The sequence below is a fragment of the Scyliorhinus canicula genome, chromosome 13 (genome assembly GCF_902713615.1).
Source record: "Scyliorhinus canicula chromosome 13, sScyCan1.1, whole genome shotgun sequence".
NCBI lineage: Eukaryota > Metazoa > Chordata > Chondrichthyes > Carcharhiniformes > Scyliorhinidae > Scyliorhinus > Scyliorhinus canicula.
Window position 1 is genome coordinate 108,937,874 of NC_052158.1, and position 20,810 is coordinate 108,958,683.

The 20,810-nt window shown below is 44.9% G+C and overlaps 1 protein-coding gene across 1 annotated transcript in view; it reads left to right on the forward strand.

Annotated features, from left to right (window-relative positions):
- Nucleotides 1-20,810, forward strand: part of usp13 (ubiquitin specific peptidase 13) — a 138,795-nt gene that overhangs the window by 83,163 nt on the left and 34,822 nt on the right. Inside the window, exons 11-14 of the mRNA XM_038816610.1 lie at nt 2,485-2,610; nt 5,659-5,812; nt 7,847-8,021; nt 17,858-17,946. Of these exons, the coding sequence (XP_038672538.1) occupies nt 2,485-2,610; nt 5,659-5,812; nt 7,847-8,021; nt 17,858-17,946 (544 nt within the window). The remainder of the gene's footprint in view (nt 1-2,484; nt 2,611-5,658; nt 5,813-7,846; nt 8,022-17,857; nt 17,947-20,810) is intronic.

Sequence of the window (20,810 nt, forward strand, 5' to 3'; positions counted from 1 at the left end):
GTTCATGTTCTTTAAAAGATTAAATTGGGGTCCTATGCCAATTGTGGTGCCCTGTGTTGTGTGTACCTTTGGTGAGGTATGTTCTGCCCAACCTTTGTCTATTGGTACAAAATGTAAAACGGTATAACCAGCAGCTTTTAAAGGGCAAGCTTGAGGCTGCTACAGCAAATGGACCATTATTTTTAGAATGGGTTTTGTGGGATCAAGTGCTCCTTCTAACTCCACAAAAAATCATTCAGGCCAGTGCCAGCTAATCAATAACTGCACCACGAACAAGTCATTAAATTCTTTAACCTCTTCTGCCACCCAGCGAGTTACTGGCAGGTTGCCCAAAATATTTAAATGATCCCTGACCATGAAAATGATCTGGGCCTCATGGTGTAATGTAGACTCTGCCAAAACAGTGTACAGCCTACTATTGTAGTATAGGCCCTGTCACTGGCCACCCAATGTCTGCCCTTGTGAAAATCACCCCATTCGCTATGTTCCTATTTTTCTCTTGCTCTCTTGTCTTTTGTTTTCCTGATTTTACTTGTTAATGCTTAATTGTGCGTTTACTTTTTCTTTTATTCCTTTCTATCTTTTGCCTCTACCTTGTGTCAACTCCAATGCCTATCTTCAACCATAGAGTCTTTGGTCAGGACCGTGCCAGGTTTTGTGATACGCCAATAACAGAGGCTGTTGATCTCACTGATGCTCCATTACTGATTTTAAATTTGTATTTCCGTCTGAACATGTAGAACCTGAACATGTTGTGCCATTTCTTTGGACTGAAAAGCTGCTGATTTATGACCATGGTTCAACAAGATAAGAGTTTCCAATCAGGGGGAAGTGCTGAATGCAGGGAAAGGAAATGCACCAAGAAATTAATGAGGCCTCACATCTCCTCATATCTTTTGATTGTTAAGTTTGAATTGACAGTGGCAGAGGCCTGGAATGAAGCAGGTAGACTGCTGGCCCACTTGGAATGAGGTATATATTTTTTTCATTTGTTCATTCTTGGGATGTGAACATCACTGTTACACATCTCTAATTGCCTATTCGACACTACGATCAAGAAAGTACAACAGCGCCTATACTTCCTCAGTGAACTAAGGAAATTTGGCATGTCCACATTGACTCTTACCAATTTTTACATATGCACCACAAAAAGCATCCTATCTGGCTGCATCACAGCCTGGCATGGCAACTGTTCAGCCCAAGACGGCAAGAAATTAGAGAGTCGTGAACAAAGCCCAGTCTATCACACAAATCCGCCTCCCATCCATTGACTCTGTCCACACAGCCCACTGCTTTGGGAAAGCGGACAGGATAATCAAAGAATTCTCCCACCCGGGCTACTCTCTCTCTTTCAACCTCTTCCATCAGGCAGGAGATACAGAAGTCTGAGAACACGCACGAACAGACTCAAAAACAGCTTCTTCCCCACTGTTACCAGACTCCTGAATGACTCTCTTATGGACTGAACTGATCTCTTCTCTACTGAGTAGTGCTAAACCTGATTCCTGTGTCTATGTATTATGTAGTTATGTATGACCTATGTTTTTTCATGTATGGAACGATCTGTCAAGCCTGTACGTAGAACAATACGTTTCACAGTACCTCGGTACACGTGACAATAAATCAAATCCAATCCAATCCCTTGAACTGAATGGCTTACTCGGCCATTGTGTGTCTGGAGTCTCATGTAGGTTAGACCAGGTAAGGATGGCAGATTTCCTCCCCTTTAGTATACCAGTGAACCAGATGGGTTTTTATGACGAGTAACAATAGTTTTGTGGTCACCTTGACTGAGAACAGCTTTATATTCCAGATTTATTCATTTAATTCAAATTCTACCAGCTGCAATAGTGGGACTTGAACTCCCATGTCCCCATAAAATGCTGAAACCTTTGCATCGAAGGAAAAAGTCAAAAATAATGTTTGTGTATGTTTTTTCTGCATTCTTTATGTAGGGGTAACTTTCAAATGACTAAGGTTTAGCTAGAAAAAGGCCGACCAGCGGGCAAGACAGTTCAGGTGTTTGAGCCGCAGTCTGCTACACTGAAGTATTACAGGGACGGGTGTAAATCTTTCAACCACTTGAGCCTTGATGCACAATCAATGGACACAAAACGAAGGAATAGTCCGAAGCGAAGGCTTTAATCAGCAAGAAGTGTGCCCAGCGGCGGGAGTGCAGAAATGACCTGGCTGCTGGGGAACACGGGTTCTTATACCCTGCCTCGTAGGCGGAGCTACCTTCCTCTCAACCAATAAGAATACAGAGGACACGGTACTTGGGCCAATGGGCAGCGAGCCCTCTGCACTAATGGCAGCTCACACTCCCAGGTACCGTAATATCCCTAGTCATACTACCAAAAGCCTGTTCCCTCATTCAGTTAGATTATGGCTGATTTGTACCTCCACTTCATTTCCCTTCCTTTATTTCATACTGCTGAGATTTGACAAAATAACAAGCTTTTGACTCTGTTTTGTTCATTGCAGTCTTACCCACAAGGGATGATGCCCAAAATGTTTAAAGCTTTAGTTGGAAAAGGACATCCAGAATTTTCATCAAATCGACAGCAGGATGCACTAGAATTCTTCTTGCACTTTATCAACCTTGTAACTGTAAGTCACGAACTGGCAACAATAACTTGTCCTTTCCTCAGTTTCAAACATTGATCTAGGAGGTTTGGTGTGGCTGCTCCTAGCTCTCTTCCTGGTGGATAGCTCCATTACACATAGAAATAATAGGATCCGTTACTGGGCAACTTATAATGTCAATGATACAAAAGCAAAATATTGTGGATGCTGGAAATCTGGAATAAAAACAGATAATGCTGGAAAAACCTAGCAGGTCTGACAGCACCTGTGGAGAGAAAAACAGAGTTAACACGACTTGTTCATGTTAACATGACTTGAACAAGTCCACATGACTTGTTCAGAACAAATGATGTCAACTTTATCTGTAACGCACTACTGCTTTCAGTTCAGTTTCCACACAGTAATTCAATCTTGAATGGTTATTCCATTAAATCTTCCAGAAACTAAAGCTTGCCAAGAACAAACTTCCAATCTCATATTGAGTATGGTTTATTAGACCCACATTTTAAAAATTGGGATATTGTAATCTTCCAACATTTCTTGGATAAGCATTCAGAAGAAAAACATTTTGATTTAAAATTAACCTTCAAAGTATGCCCCTTGATTTTGGACACAACATGTAATTGAATTGAAATGGAACAAACTACTTTGACACAGTGTGAACTATTTTGAAGAATGAACAGCATTATTTTCTATAAAAAGAAAGAACAATTATATTAATGTTTTATGCAAGACCATATAAATGCACAAATAAAGACAAATCTATATGAATGAAACAACACGGTTTCAATAGCCACACACAGGTTCTTCAAGGCTCTTGTGTGGTATAAGATGCCATAAGGGTCAATTTTCAAAAATTTAACCTGCTTGCCTGCTAACATTCTGGGAATAGCTTCATATCATTGCAATGTTGATTTATCAATGTTACCATTCGGACTTCTATTTGACAGATTAAATGTTGCCTATCAAAATATTTACACAGTTTTTTAAAGAAATGAATCTAATTCATTACCAATAAATTTAGTTGAATAAGCATGGGTTAATTAGGGCAACCAATAGAGAATTGTTAAAGGCATATCATGTCTGAAAAATCTGACTGATTACTTTGATAAAGTTCATGAAAGTGTCATAGCTTTTGCAGCGATGGACTTTCAAAAGGGATGATACAGTACCACATAACAGCACAGGAGCCGGAATGTGGCGACTATGGGCTTTTCACAGTAACTTCATTGAAGCCTACTTGTGACAATAAGCAATTATTATATGTAAAAGAATGATGGTAACTTGTCGAAGGGATAGGAGACAGAGGGCAGAATTTTCCGCTCCTGCCTGTTTTGGGAATCGTGGGTGAGGGAGCAAGATTTGGCGGGAGGCCAAAAATCAGTTCCCTCATGGTGGGAAGCTAGTTTGGAATCTTGTTCTCCCGATTCTTATGGCATTTTAAAGGCTGGTTGAATGTCCTGCGGAGCTATGTTGGGAATCCGGTTTGCATCACATGAATGTTCATTTAAAGGCCAACACATCAGAATTTTGCTCCCCCTCCAGAGTAGATGCTCGCCAGGGAGAATTTAGAATTTAGAATACTTTCATGACTATACATATGTGGCATGCGCCTGGCAAGGTAGACCTCTCCGAGTTCACTTTCCTTTCACATATTGGTTGCCTGTAGCACATGCTACATCAAGACTAGGCACAGGCGAGGGGTGGGACTGAGGCAGGACTTGGAGTGGGGCCATGGAGCGGAGCAGTGTCATGGAGCAGAGTGAATGACTGGAGATGGAATTTAATCCTGAAAAGTGTGAGGTGTTACACCTTGGAAGGAGCAATTTGACAAGGAAATATTCAATGAATTGCACAACACTGGGAAGTCCTGAGGAATAAAGAGACCTTGGCGTGTTTGTGAATAGATCAGAAGGGCAGGTTAATAGGGTGGTGAAAAAGACATATGGTACACTTGCCTTTATCAATCGTGGCATAGATTACAAAAGCAAGGAAGCCATGTTGGAGTTATATAGAACATTTGGTGATGCCACCAAGTCGACAGTGTGGTTAAGAAAGCATATGAGATACTTTGTAAAACAAAGGAAGACATAGAACAGTACAGCACAGAACAGGCCCTTCGGCCCTCGATGTTGTGCCGAGCAATGATCACCGTACTCAAACCCACGTATCCACCCCATACCCTTAACCCAACAACCCCCCCCATGAACCTTATTTTTTAGGACACTAAGGGCAATTTATCATGGCCAATCCACCTAACCTGCACATCTTTGGACTGTGGGAGGAAACCGGAGCACCCGGAGGAAACCCACGCGCACACTGGGAGGACGTGCAGACTCCACACACAGTGACCCAGCCGGGAATCGAACCTGGGACCCTGGAGCTGTGAAGCATTTATGCTAACCACCATGCTACCGTGCTGCCCATGACCTTCTCAAATCAAGTGTTAGAACTCCGTTTGACCAATGTGTGCAGTTTGAGGCACCACTTTATGAAGGATGTCAAAACTTTGCAGAGGCTGCAGAAAAGATTCACCAGGATACCAGGGAGGAGAGATTGGAAAGCTGGGATTGTTCTCCTTGTAGCAGAGCAGATTTTGTGGAGGCCAGATATTCAAAATGATGAGTGTTTTCATAGAGCAAATAGGGAGAAATTTTTTTCTTTGGCAAGTGTGTTAGTAACCAACAGTCATATATTTAAAGTAACTGGCAAATGAATTTATGGGGAAATTAGGATAATATTTTCCGGGTTGGATTGTTAAGATCTGGAGTGGTGGTGGAAACATATTCTGTAGGAAAGCTCAAATAGGAATTTAATGTGCAGTTGAAAAGGATTCATTTGCATGTTCATGGGGAGAAAGCTGAGATGTAGGACTAAATAGACAGCCCTTTCAAAGCTGCTGGTACAGTATGTTGGACAAAATGGCCGCCTGTGCTGTAAGGTTCAATGATGCTACTTTAAAAACAATTGTAATGCTTGAATTAAGAATCTCCCTCCACTTAGATGTGTTGCTGACTCTTGTGAAAATAACATTTTTAATTCAATGCTCTTATGAACTCCTGTGCATCCCAGAGAAACAGCAATGGCTCTGATGATCCCAGTGAAATCTTTCGTTTTATGGTAGAAGACCGGGTCCAGTGTTGCCAGTCCAGGAAAGTCAAGTACAAACAGAGAGTTGACTATATCATGCAACTTCCTGTTGCCCTAGAGGCTGCTAGTAACAAAGGTATGTATAAATTGGGTGCTTATAACAAGCTTAGAGGAACACAAAGGTAAACTAGAGGGACTGCAAATGACCAAAAGATTCCCTACTCCTTAAACGCATAAGGTGCCAAATAATTTACTGACTGTTGCATATTGTTTTTGAAAAGATTTGGACCAAAATTATTTTGGTTATTTATTTAGAAACACACTTGGGGCAGCACGGTGGCGCAGTGGGCTAGCCCTGCTGCCTCACGGCGCCGAGGTCCCAGGTTCGATTCCGGCTCTGGGTCACTGTCTGTGTGGAGTTTGCACATTCTCCCCGTGTTTGCATGGGTTTCACCCCCACAACCCAAAGATGTGCAAGGTAGGTGGATTGAACATGCTAAATTGCCCCTTAATTGGAAAAAAATAATTGGGTACACTAAATTTATAAAAATAAGAAAGACACTTAATGATTTAAAACTGGGATAAATTTGAAATAATACTTCAGACTGTTATTTAATATGGGTCTAATCTGATTCTGTATTTTATAGCAAATATGAAGAATTGCTTTATTTATTCCACAATAACATCTCTCGGTCTCAGCAAAACTGCAGAGTACTGTGTGTAATGAATTATCTTGTGCGCTGATGGTGATGAGGGGTTGCTGGTGCGATTAATGATGTTCAGTTTCTCCAGAAGCTGAATTCACATTATTCCATTATTCCATAACTGACCACTGAAAGAAACGCAAAAACAACACAAATGAGTGTCATTTATGCCAGTACATTTTTCCTGTTGCCCTGTGGCTTGGGTTCCTCTCTGACTCCCCAGTTGACATCTGGAACTCAGTGTGGAGGAGCAAGAACATAACAATTGTCGTATCCTTCTGTAATTTGTTACAACGCATTTAACTTGCCTCACCCTCTATAGGGGCTGGTTTAGCACACTGGGCTAAATCGCTGGCTTTTAAAGCAGACCAAGACAGGCCAGCAGCACGGTTCAATTCCTGTACCAGCCTCCCCGAACAGGCGCCGGAATATGGCGACTAGGGGCGTTTCACAGTAACTTCATTGACGCCTACTTGTGATGACAATAAGCAATTTTCATTTTTTCAATTTTCATACACACTCACAAAATAGACAGACACAGAGCGGAAAGAGGGATGTAAAAAAATACTAAAAGTAAAAAGTTAAGAATCTGTGATTCATATGGACATCTTCCAGTCAGATCTTTCTTCAGTCTAGTCCTGCAGTTGGATGATACCTTTGCTTTCAGTGTGTAATGTTTTTCACTGTAGACTCATCAGGGTCTCGACACTTTTCTGCAGACTCAGAAACAGCAGACAGGGAACATGAGAGAGAGAGATTGAGATTCTCCTCTCAGCGATCTGTTGGGCTCTCTGAAAACCCGCCCTTACAGGAGCCAATTGCTGTCTGTTGCCGGGCAGGATACTGTCCTTGGCCAATGCATTGGCCACCAGCCAACCAATCAATCCAAATCCATCCAATCTCTCAGGTGCCAGTCTGAGTTATTAAATTCAAAATCTAAATCTTCACAGCACAGTGTAATATTCTGCAACTTTTGAGTTATGCACTTCCCCTACTTGACTTAAAAGATATCCATTAAAGATCCATGGATCAAAATAATATCGGCAAAGTAAAAGAAATATGGGAATCAACAGGAAGGGGCCGTACAAATTTAAAACACCTTATCAAATCGTGCCACCGCTGGTCATAGCTTTATATTACTTGATATTTCATACAATTGCAGAGGACCCTCTGTCAAAGCTTTGGTTTCTTTTTGGTTTCATCCAATTGCAGTATTTCTTATGTGCATGTATGAAGAATAGCGCAATAGTTTTATCATAATAATTGAAGATACATAACTTTACTTTCAGACAGCTTGCCTGGGGACTCATTTGTGCTTATGGATGATAGAAGTACTTCAGACTACGTTCTTGGGGGAATAACTCTAATTATTACATAAGCATTAAATGACACTATTTTTGAATGTTTTAGACAATGTAATTTTTCAGTACAATTTAAAACAAAAGAATCATAACGCTTTTCTCCAGAGGAACTTTTAGCATATGAATTGAGGAGGAGAGAGGCCGAGCTAGCAAAGAGGCCTTTACGGGAGATTGTTCGCGCCAAAGTTCCCTTCAGTGCCTGTCTTCAAGCTTTTCAAGAACCAGAAAATGTCGCTGACTTCTGGAGCAGTGAACTCCAAGCAAAGTCGGCAGCAATAAAGTAAGTAAGCTGTTGGTGGTTTTATTGTGGGCACCCGATTATAAAGTAGCATATCTCGCTGTGCCAAAGGTAGAGCACTGAAACATTTACTGGTCATACTTGTACGTGAACAATGTAAATATATTTTGCAGTTCTTGGCTGGAAATCTCTGGCTCTTGCCCAATAGACGATTACTTTAGTAAGCAGCTCTCACAGTCTGGTTTGACTGTAACACAAGAAGATTATAGGTATCATTCCTCTTATCTGTGTAATTACCAGCAAATTAAAAATGAACCCTAGCATTGTTTGTTCAGAAGAAATGTTTCTTCCAGAAAACTAGGAGGACTAAGACTTTGGGGTAATTCTGATTCCTGAAAACAGTTGAGTTTGGGTCGGGTGGACTCCATTGTACAAAATGTCAAACCTGAGCACCCCCAGTTCCAGTTTTAATAGAGACAGGACAGAGGTTGGCAACCAACCTGCTCTCATGTGGTGGACCCCTCATTTAAATATTTAATTGAGGCCGAGTGCCCTAAGATTCGAAGCCAGATTTTCCCTTTTGAGTCAGAAAATGTGAGTCAAGCCATTTCTGAGGTCCCATTCCCGCCTTCTGTATAAACGCACAGACACATGCAATTTGCTTCCCGAGGTGTCAGGGTTTAGCTGGACTTAGAGTCACCACTTCTTGAAGAAAATTGGAGATGGGGGAATGCCATCAGGTTCATTGGGATATCAGCCCAGTTCTATTCTTGACTGTTTGGTCCCCTAGACCATGCCCCCTCATATTACCCATGCCCACTTGCTGCTGCCATCCCCCTTCCATGCATCCTTCATTCCCCCTTCATACCCTGATATATACAGGCCCCATACTGAAGTTAAAACACCCCCCATACTGAAGTCAAAACACCACTATTCTTAGAACTCCCCCTATACCAAAAAGGGTCAGTAAGACTCTTATGCAGACTTAAGTAGGTGGTATTCAGGTCAAACTACGGTTTCAAGTTATCCCCAGTATAACCTATATCTACACAGAAGGTTTTATCTACTTAGTAGCTTTGATCCTGGGTCCTCCCCCTTGCTAAGAAAGCATAGTAGACTTTGTAATAACCACTATTTCATGTTACGTTTAATTTTAACTCACATTATTTTTCTTCAACAAGATAACATCACTGTTCTTACAACCAGTAAAAAGATCTTGCTTCTGGATTCTCCATGCCGGTTGATCAGACCTTCTGGGTCTCCTTGCCAATCTTTCTTCTCTATCTGTTAGTTTTCTCCTGGTTGATTCGCTATTCTTTTTGGCTTCTGTGTTCAGTCCATCCCATGTACCGACAGGCAGCTATGAGAGCTGACTGCCTGGCCATCAGCAATTTAGAGTATTTATTGCCCTTCAAACCATTTCACTGACTACAGAAGAGGCTTTGGTGTACTCTACGAATTTAGCTGGCTGCTTCTTCGAGAGAAGCAGTCAGTTGCAGTGACTTACCATAGTAAACACAACTGTTATCTCCAGATCTCCACTCTTAACTGGTGTTATTTAGTTTCTATTATTCACAAATAAACATTATTTCAGGTAATTCAAACTTAAGAGTCTCGCAATTCCAATCAATTGTTTGCTCAAATAATTAACTTTTATCAAAGGATGAAGAAATTGTTTTCTTTATGTAAAAACTTTATTCTGTCAGAATTTCTTTTGATTCGAATGAATGGTATCAGGTTACAGCGTGAGCTGTTTCGAGGTGTTATCAGTGTGTGCAGTCTCAAGTTTTGGCTGCTGTTAACCCTTTGAGGGACTTGTGCTTTATCATTTTTAAGCATTTCATTACATATACGTTTATAGGATCTTTTCCTAATACTTTGCTTTTTCTCATGTTCCTTTGGGTTTTATCATCAGACCTTCATGTTTCAAATGACATCTTTCCCATTTTACTTTACAATACCCACTGACCAGTATCCACTATAGAGGGTTCATGAACCATATAATATTGGGACGTCTTTGAAGTGCTTATGAAACCACCAAAATAAATAATTATCCATTCAAACTCCACTTCAAAAATATTATTCTCTTTGAACCTCATAAAATGGTCAATCAAACACAGAGCTATTAAAACTCCACTTTAAAAACTTACTCCTCTTAAAATGCTCACAAATCTGTCAAAATAAATAAACAGCCAATTAAAAACCACTTCAAACAAACATAATCCTTTTAAATGGCTACAAAGCTGGCAAGCAAGCAAAGCTCACAGTCCCTTAAACAGCTTTGAAAACAACATCTGGTGAATGTATTACTGGGGTTTGAAACCCCAGAGAGTCAACGATAACAGTGGGGTATAAAAGCGCAGAGAAAGCGGCGGGAATATTGGGGTAACCTCTAACCAGTTTCTGCATTCCATGTGTGACATTACAGGGGAGCAGTTTGGTGAACATCCACTGTCTCTGCTTGTTTGTCTTTTAAATTGGTTACTTATTTTTAATTGCAAAGTTTTATTAGTATCAGAAAGGTTTATAAACAGTAATAAGCTTATCCTGAGCAGTAGGATTTGTTAATTATAAATACATTAAGAAAAAGTGATTAATTAACACACAATAAAAGAGTGCAAGGAGCCGGGATTTTTAAAAAGTGCAATAGGAGCTGGGAGTTCAGAAAGAACATGAGAGAAGCTGAGAGTTTAAATAGAGCTTGCGACTGCTTCTGGTGGTGGGACTAAGTGGAACTAAATGGACCAATCAGATTTGGAGGAACTCCAGTATGACATCAAAGGGAACCAGCTGGAGGAGCCAGGGCGATAAGAGTGCAAGAGAGAGAGAGCAGCAAGACTTCATAAAGAGGTGAGGAGGCGATGATTGTTGAGTGACCAGATAAGTAAATACTTTATGAAAAGTTAAGTAGCTCTGCTGTGTAGAATGTGCATTCTGCGGGATGTGGAACACCGTACAGGCACAAAGTGCCCGAAATGAAGACATCAGCAGGAAATGTCATCAGCTGCAGAAACTTGAACTCTGCATTGTGGAACATGAGTGGCTGCTGGAGTCACAGTGGTGCATTCAAAAGGCTGAGGATTACATGAATAGCACGTTTATAGAGGTAGTACCACTGAAGCTGAGACATGCACAGGGAGGGAATGGGTGATTTCCAGTATATGTAAGACAAACAGACAGGTAGTGCCAGAATCCCCCGGGGGGCTATCTCGCTCTCTAATCACTTTTCGTTTTGGATACTGGTGAGCAAGATGATTCCTCAGAGGACTATAGCAAATGCCAAAGTCGTGGTGCTGCAGGTGGCTCAACTGCACAGGAGGAGAAGCGAAATAGTAGAAGTGTTATTGAGGGGCAGCATGGTGGTGCAGCGGTTAGCACTGCTGCCTCTCGGTGCCGATGCACAGTGCCGAGGACCCGGGTTCGATACAGGCTCTGTGTCACTGTCCGTGTAGAGTTTGCACATTCTCCCCATGTCTGCGTGGGTTTCACCCCCACAACCCAAAGATGTGCAGGGTAGGTAGATTGCCATGCTAAATTGCCCCTTAATTGGAAAAACATAATTGGGTACTCTAAATTAATCAAAAAAGGAAGTGCTATTGTGGTAGGAAGTTGCATAGTTAAAGGCATGGACAAACGTTTCTGTAGTCGTAGATCATCCTGGGTGGCATGTTGCCTCCCTGGTGCCAGGATTAAGAATGTCACAGGACATTCTTTTGGGGCAGGGAAGCATCTGGAGATCATGATCCACATTGAGACCAATGATATGGGCTTATGATATGGGGGGGGTTGGGTTTCGGTAAGCCACCCCCCCCCCCCCCCCCCCCCCCCCCCCCCCCGCCCCAACCAGGTTGATTACATGGAACATTAGAGGGTTGAATGGGCCGGTCAAGAGGGCTCGCGTGTTTGCACATTTGATGCTGCTGAAGGAGGACGTGGCAATGCTACAAGAGATGCACCTAAAGGTTACAGACTAGACGAGATTGAGCAAGGGGTGGGTTGGCCAAGTATTCCACTCCGGGCTGGACTCAAAGACCAGGGGGGTAGCGATCTTGATCAACAAATGAGTGACATTCGAGGCAGGAAGAATCGTGTCAGACAAGGGGGGTAGGTACGTAATGGTGAGTGGGAAGCTGGAGGGGGAGTGGGTGGTACTCGTGAACATATATGCTCCGAATTGGGACGATGTGGAATTTGAGGCAGGTGTGAGGTAAGATCCCAGAATTACAGTTACATAACCTGATTATGGGAGGAGATTTTAACACAGTCATTGATCAGGAATTGGACCGGTCAAGATCCAGGACAGGGAGGAGGCCACCTGCGGCAAAGGAATTGAAGGGGTCGATGGAACAGATGGGGGGAGTAGACCCATGGAGGTTTGCACGGCCAAGGCCAAAGGAGTTTTATTTTTTCTCACATGTCCAATGTTCGAAGGCTTTTGAATATTATTATGATGCCCTCAGAAGGAGAGGAGGTGGAGGTGGTGGTAGCGATGGATGCGGAGAAGGCTTTTGATCAGGTGGAGTGGAATTACCTGTGGGAGGCGCTGGGAAGGTTTGGGTTTGATGAAGGCTTTATTGACTGGGTGCGGTTACTCTATCAGGCACCAGTAGCGAGTGTGCGTATGAACCGGCTGAGGTCGGCGTATTTTAACTACACTGAGGGATGAGGCAAGGGTGCCCCCTCTCCCCGTTACTGTTTGCTTTGGCCATAGAGCCATTGGCCATGGCGTTAAGAGCCTCTAGGAACTGGAAAGGGCTGGTTCGGGGTTGGGAGGTGGGGGGGGAGCACCGAGTCTCGCTTTACGCAGATGACCTACTCTTGTATATTTCCAGACCCGTTGGGGGAAGTAATGCGAATCCGTGGCAATTTTTCAGGGTATAAGTTGAACATGGGGGAAAAGCGAGATATTCGCGATCCCGGCAAGAGGACGGGAGAAGAGACTGGGAGAGCTGCCGCTTAGAATGGTAGGGAAGGGATTTTGGTATCTGGGAATCCAGGTGGCCCGGGAATGGGCGACACTGCACAAGTTAAATCTATCCCGGCTGGTAGAGCAAATGGAAGGGGACTTTAAGAGATGGGACATGCTCCCGCTATCACTGGCGGGGAGGGTACAGACCGTGAAAATGACGGTCTTCCCCAGATTTCTGTTTGTTGTTCAGTGCCTGCCCATCTTCAACCCGAAAGCCTTTTTCAAGCAGGTGAATAAGGTTGTTTTGGGCTTTGTGTGGGCGGATAAAACCCCGCGAGTGAAGAAAGTGCTGCTAGAGCGCAGTTCGGGGGAGGGTGGGCTGGCGCTGCTGAATTTCTTCAATTACTACTGGGCTGCTAATATAGCCATGATTAGAAAGTGGGTAGTGGGGGAGGGGCTGGTGTGGGAGTGGATGGAGTGGGCGTCATGCAAAGACACCAGTGTAGGAGCACTGATAACGGCACCTCTTCCATTCTTACCGACCCGATACTTCACAAGTCCGGTGGTGGTGGCTCTGAGAATCTGGGGCAATGGAGGAGATATAAGAGAGTGGAGGGAGCATCGGTTTGGACCCCGATTTATAATGATCATCGGTTTATACCGGGTAGGCTGGATGGTGGGTTCGAGAGATGGCAAAGGGCAGGAATTAGAAGGATGGGGGATCTATTTATAGATGGGAGCTTTCCCAGCTTGAAAGCCTTGGAGGATAAATTTGAATTGCCAGCAGGGAACGGGTTTAGGTATTTGCAGGTGCGAGACTTCCTGAGAAAGCAGGTTTCGGCCTTTCTGCTGCTGCTGCCACTGGGGCTACAGGATAGAGTAGTTTCCAGTACCTGGGTGGAGAGGGGAAGGTTTTAGATAATTACCAGGAGCTTTCGGAGGTGGAGGAAACTCCATTGGAGGAGCTTAAGGGCAAGTGGGAGGACGTGCTAGGAGGATAGAGGCGTGTCTATGGGCGGATGCCCTAAGCAGGGTTAATACCTCCTCATCATGTACCAGGCTTAGCCTGATAAAATTTAATGTAGTCCACCGGGCACACGTGACAGTGGTTAGGATGAGCAACTGCACTTTAAAACTTACTGAATTGTGGTCACTGTTCCCGAAATGCTCCCCTACTGAGACTTCTACCATCTGGCCGGATATCCTGGTACAGGATAGGTGTGCGAGGTCCGTGGGAAGCCCCGCAAATCATGTCCACATGTTTTGGGCATGCCCGAAGCTTGGAGGGTTTTGGCAGGGTTTTGCTAAGGCAATGCCCACGGTGCTAAAAACACAGGTGGTGCCAAGTCCGGAGGTAGCGATCTTTGGAGTGTCGGGAGTTCAGGGGCCGAAAGAGGCCGACGTCTTGGCCTTTGATTTGCTGGTAGCCCAGAGACAGATCTTGCTAATGTGGAGGGACTCGAAGCCCCCGAGTGTGGAGACATGGGTTAGTGACATGGCTGGGTTTCTCATTCTCGAGAAGATAAAGTTCGCCTTCAGAGGGTCAATGGTCGGGTTCACCCGGAGGTGGCAACCGTTCGTCGACTTTCTCGGGGAAAATTAAAATGTCAGCAGAAGCAGTATTCTAGGAACGGGGGGGGGGGGAAGAAGAGAGGGCCGGATAGTTGTTTTATGGTTGGGGTGTATGAAGATTGGGCTGGGGTGGTAATGTTTGTTATACCATGTTTATGTCATTGTTTTATTTTTTTTATTTTATTTTTTTTATAAATTTAGATTACCCAATTGTTTTTTCCAATTAAGGGGCAATTTAGTGCAGCCAAGGGGCAGCACGGTGGCCTAGTGGTTAGCACAACTGCCTCACGGCGCTGAGGTCCCAGGTTCGATCCCAGCTCTGGGTCACTGTCTGTGTGGAGTTTGCACATTCTCCCCGTGTCTGCATGGGTTTCACCCTCACAACCCAAAAATGTGCAGAGTAGGTGGATTGGCCACACTAAATTGCCCCTTAATTGGAAAAAATAATTGGGTAATCTAAATTTATAAAAAGAAAAAAAATTTAGTGCAGCCAATCCACCTACTCTGCACATTTTTGGGTTGTGGGGGCGAAACCCACGCAGACACGGGGAGAATGTGCAAACTCCACACGGACAGTGACCCAGAGCCGGGATCGAACCTGGGACCTCAGTGCCGTGAGGCAGTTGTGCTAACCACTAGGCCACCATGCTGCCCTTTCATGTCATTGTTATTATCACTTAGTGCTAGGGGCTTGGATGGGAAGAGTTTGTAAGGAGCATCCAGGGTGGCTTCTTAAAACAATATGTAGATAGTCCAACTAGGGAAGGGGTTGTACTGGACCTAGTATTGGGGATGGGCCCGGCCAGATGGTAGAAGTCTCAGTAGGGGAGCATTTCGGGAACAGTGACCACAATTCAGTAAGTTTTAAAGTGCTGGTGGACGAGGATAAGAGTGGTCCTAGGGTTAATGTGCTAAATTGAGGGAAGACTAATTTCAACAATATTAGACGGGAACTGAAGAACCTAGATTGGGGGTGGATGTTTTTCGGATTAATCAACATCTGACATATGGGAGGCTTTCAAATGTCAGGACCGGCATGTTCCTGTGACGACGAAGGATAAATATGGCAAATTTTGTGAACCTTGAATAACGAGGGATATTGTAGACCTCATCAAAAAGAAAAAGGAGGCATTTGTCAGGGCCAGAAGGCTGGGAACAGACGAAGCCTGTGTGGAATATAAGGAAAGTAGGAAGGAACTTAAACAAGGAGTCAGGAGGGCTAAAAGGGGTCACGAAAAGTCATTGGCAAATAGGGTTAAGGAAAATCCCAAGGCTTTTTACATGTGCATAAAAAGCAAGAGGGTAGCCAGGGAAAGGGTTGGCCCACTGAAGGACAGGGGAGGGATTCTATGTGTGGAGCCAGAGGAAATGGGCGAGGTACTAAATTAATACTTTGCATCAGTATTCACCAAAGAGAAGGAATTGGTGGATGTTGAATCTGGAGGAGGGTGTGTAGATAGCCTGGGTCACATTGAGATCCAAAAAGATGAGGTGTTGGGCGTCTTGAAAAATATTAAGGTGGGCCTGATGGGATCTACCCCAGAATACTGAAGGAGGCTAGAGAGGAAATTGCTGAGGCCTTGACAGAAATCTTTGGACCCTCATTGTCTTCAGGTGATGTCCCGGAGAAGTGGAGAATAGCCAATGTTGTTCCTTTGTTTAAGAAGGGTAGCAAGGATAATCCAGGGATCTACAGGTCGGTGAGCCTTAAGTCAGTGGTAGGGAAATTACTGGAGAGAATTCTTTGAGACAGGATCTACTCCCATTTGGAAGCAAGGGGTTGTATTAGCGAGAGGCAGCGCAGTTTTGTGAAGGGGAGGTCGTGTCTCACTAACTTGATAGAATTTTTCGAGGAGGTCACAAAGATGATTGATGCAGATAGGGCAGTGAATGTTGTCTATACGGACTTCAGAAAGGCCTTTGCTAAGGTCCCTCATGGCAGACAGGTACAAAAGGTGAAGTCAAACGGGATCGGGGTGAGCTGGCAAGATGTATACAGAACTGGCCAGGTCATAGAAGATAGAGAGTAGCAATGGAAGGGTGCTTTTCTGATTGGAGGGCTGTGACTAGTGGTGTTCCACAGAATCAGTGCTGGGACCTTTGCTGTTCGTAGTATATATAAATGATTTGGAGGAAAATGTAACTGTTCTGATTAGTAAGTTTGCGAACGACACACAGGTTGGTGGAATTGCGGATAGCAATGAGGACTGTCGGATGATACAGCAGGATTTAGATCGTTTGGAGACTTGGGCGGCGAGATGGCAGGTGGAGTTTAATCCTGACAAATGTGAGGTAATACATTTTGGAAGGTCTAATGCAGGTAGAGAAGAAACAGTGAATGGTAGAACCCTCAAGAGTATTGACAGTCAGAGAGATCTTGGCGTACAGATCCACAGGTCACTAAAAGGGGCAACACAGGTGGAGAAGGTAGTCAAGAAGGCATACGGCATGCTTGTCTTCATTGGCCGGGGCATTGAGTATAAAAATTGGCAAGTCATGTTGCAGCTATAGAGAACCTTAGTTAGGCCACACTTGGAGAATAGTGTTCAATTCTGGTCACCATACTACCAGAAGGATGTGGAGGCTTTAAAGAGGGTGCAGAAGTGATTTACCAGGATGTTGCCTGGTATGGAGGGCATTAGCTTAGTATGGAGGACATTAGCTAGGAGAGGTTGAATAAACTTGGTTTGTTCTCACTGGAACGAAAGAGGTTGAGGGGCGACCTGATAGAGGTCTACAAAATTATGAGGGGCATAGACAGTGGATAGTCAGAGACTTTTCCCCAGGGTAGAGGGGTCAATTACTCGGAGGCATAGGTTTAAGGTGTGAGAGGCAAGGTTTAGAGGAGATGTACGAGGCAAGTTTTTTACACAGAGGGTAGTGGGTGCCTGGAACCCGCTGCCGGAGGAGGTGGTGGAAGCAGGGACAATAGTGACGTTTAAGGGGTATCTTGACAAATACAAGACTAGGATGGGAATAGAGGGATATGGACCCAGGAAGTGTAGAAGATTTTCATTTGGATGGGCAGCATGGCCGGCGCAGGCTTGGAGGGCTGAAGGGCCTGTTCCTGTGCTGCACTGTTCTTTGTTCTGTAAAAATTTTCAAATACCTTAATAAAAATATTTATATGAAAAAAAAGTTCCCAACTACACAACTGCCTTCCCCCAAGGTTCCAAAACTGACTAACCTGGCGTATTTCCAACAGGCTTCACGTGCACCCCCACTTTGCTGAAGATCTCAGATGCCAGGAAATTTAAAATTGAGACAGGCATTTAAAATAATGAACTTGAAGTCACTTTGAATGTGAGGTCCTGACCCACCGTGCCTCCTGAACCAGTCAAAAATGCCAGTGGGGGCATCATCTGGGAAATTTAAACTTTTATTTTTTAATTTACAGAACAATCCACTTTGCTTCATTTCCTGAATATTTGGTTATTCAAGTAAAGAAATTTACCTTTGGTGTTGACTGGGTACCAAAGAAACTAGGTAAGCTCAGTTCCATTTTTATGAAGATATTCATTGTGTTCTGTAAATAATACCACAGTGGAACTGCCCTGATAGCTAAGTGGATGAATGCACTACATGTTGTAATACTGCAAGATCCTAGTTTTAGTCTTGGCTTGTACTAAGGTAGGTGATTTCTGTTGTAAGAAAATAAATTTACAATTGCTTTCACTGTCTCCCTGCCATGGAGGCGAGTGGCTTGCAGGGCCATTTCAGAGTCAATCACAATGCTATGGGTCTGGAGTCACACATAGGCCAGCTCAGGTAAGGACAGCAATTTTCCTTTCAGAAAGGGTAATCTGGTAATTTTATGGTTACCATTATTGATACTAATTTAAAGCATGGTAAGTTAAGATTAAGGTAAGTGATCACATCTATATAGATGTGTTAGGTGACTCTTTTTTTTAAACAAACAATTTTATTGAGGTACTTTAGGCATATAGAAAAAGTGACATTGTACAGTACAAAAAAGAAGAAGTCAAGACACAAATTAAACATAGTGCAAACCAAGGCTCTGCTCACGCACAGACCTGCCTCAATATCCCCCTACTCTACTCTATCCTAGCCCCGACCCCCCCCCCCCCCCCCCCGACGCTTTACTCCTCTGCAAAGAAGTCAATAAATTGCTGCCACCTTCGGGCGAACCCTAGTAGCGAAACTCTCAAGGCAAACTTGACTTTCTCTAGGCCAAGAAAGCTCACCATTTCCAACAGCCATACCTCAATCCTGAGGGGCTTTGGGTCCCTCCATGCTAACCGTATATGTCGCTGGGTTACCAGAGAAGCAAAGGCCAGAACGTTGGCCTCTCTCTCTTCCTGGTCTCCCGGATCCTCCGAAACCCCACAGATTGCCACCTCATTACCACCCCAGTTTTCAATACCCGGGACATGACATCTGCGAATCCCTGCCAATACCCCCTGGGTTTAGGGCACGACCAGAACATGTGTACATGGTTAGCCGGCCCTCCGGGGCATCTAGCACACTTGTCCTCCAGCCCAAAGAATTTGATTATCCGGGCCACCGTCATGTGGGCCCGGTGCACGAGCTTAAACTGGATTAGGCTGAGCCTGGCGCATGTTGCGGTCGTGTTCACTCTGCTCAGGGCTTCTGCCAAGACACCATCGTCCTCTTCCCACTTAAGCTTCAGGTCCTCGATCTGCGTATCCTCAGCTCCCATCAGCTCCTTGAGAACATCTGAGACTCTACCCTCTCCCACCTCTCCCCTAGAAACTACCCTGTCCTGCCTCACCTTCGGCGGGAGACCTGGGAAGGACAGCAAAATCCCGCACCTGTAAGTATCTAAAGTCGTTCCCTCGCGCCGGCCCAAACTTCTCCAGCGCCCTCATGCTCGGAAAGCTCCCTTCCAGGAACAGATCCCCCATCCTCACAATCCCCGCGCTCCTCCAGTCGATATCCCCCGTCCATGTTCCCTGGGGCAAATCGGTGGTTGCCGCAGATTGGGGTCCACACCTATGCTCTTACCTCCCCTACATGCCTCCTCCACTGGCCCCAGATCCGAAGAGCTGCCACCACTATCACCACTATCTCTACCTCCCTACTCTCTGGGGGGCATCATAAACACGTTGAGCAGCCTTCTTAGGTTGGCTACCAGCTGGCCCCCCCCTTTACAAACCCGGTTTGGTCCTCCACAATTACATCCGGTACACAGTCCTCAATTCTGCTCGCCAAAATCTTGGCCAGTAACTTGGCGTCTACGTTGATCAAAGAGATCGGCCTGTAAGACCCACAAGCCTCTGAGTCCTTATCCTGTTTCAGAATGAGTGAGATGGTGGGCTGCGTCATCGTTGGGGGTAAACGCCCTCTGTCCCTTGCCTCGTTAAAGACCCTGACCAGCACCGGCCCCACTATCCCGGCAAATGTTTTGTAAAACTCCACCGGATACCTGTCCGGCCCCGGGGCTTTACCCGACTGCATGACCTTCAGGCCCCCCAATACCTCTTAGATCCTGACCAGGGCCCCCAGTCCATCCACCAACCCCCTCCCCACTCTTGGAAAGGTCAGTCCATCCAGGAATGGCCTCACCCCCCCTCTGCCCCGGGGGGTCCCCCGGGTGGTTCCAAAGTGTACAGCTTCCTATAAAAGTCCCTAAAGACCTTGTTCAGTCCTGCTGGATCACCCACTAGATTACCCTCCCTATTTCCCTAGCCGCTTCCCTCTTCCTTAGTTGTTGCGCAAGCATTCTACTGGTCTTCTTCCCATGCTCATAAATCGCGCCTTTTACCTTTACCTTTCTAATCTGTTCTACAGCCTTGCTTGTAGTCAGCACCCCATATTCGGCCTTCAGCCTCTGTCGTTTCCTGAGTAACTCTGGCCTCGGGGATTCCGCGTAACTCCTGTCCGTCTGTAGAACTTCCTTGATCAGTCGGTCCGTCTCTGCCCTATCTGTCCTGTCCCTGTACGCCCGGATTGAAATCAGCTCCCCTCTCACCACTGCCTTCAGTGCCTCCCAGTGCACCCCTGCCAGTACTTCTCCAGTATCGTTCACCTGCAGGTAATTCTGAATGCATTTTTTCAGCCTCTCACACACCGCCTCGTCCGTGAGTAGTCCAATTTCCTGCCTCCATGGTGGGCGCTGAAAGCTGTCCTTACAAAACTGCAGGTCTACCCAGTGCTGAGCATGGTCCGATATGGCAATTGCCGAATATTCTGCCCCCACCATTCCGGCCAGCAGGTCCCTACTCACAACAAAGTAGTCAATTCGGGAATACACCTTGTGGACGTGGGAGTAGTACGAGAACTCCCTCGCCGTCAGCCGGCTAAATCTCCACGGATCTGCTCCCCCCGTTTGCTCCATGAACCCTCTCAGTTCCTTTGCCATCGCTGGC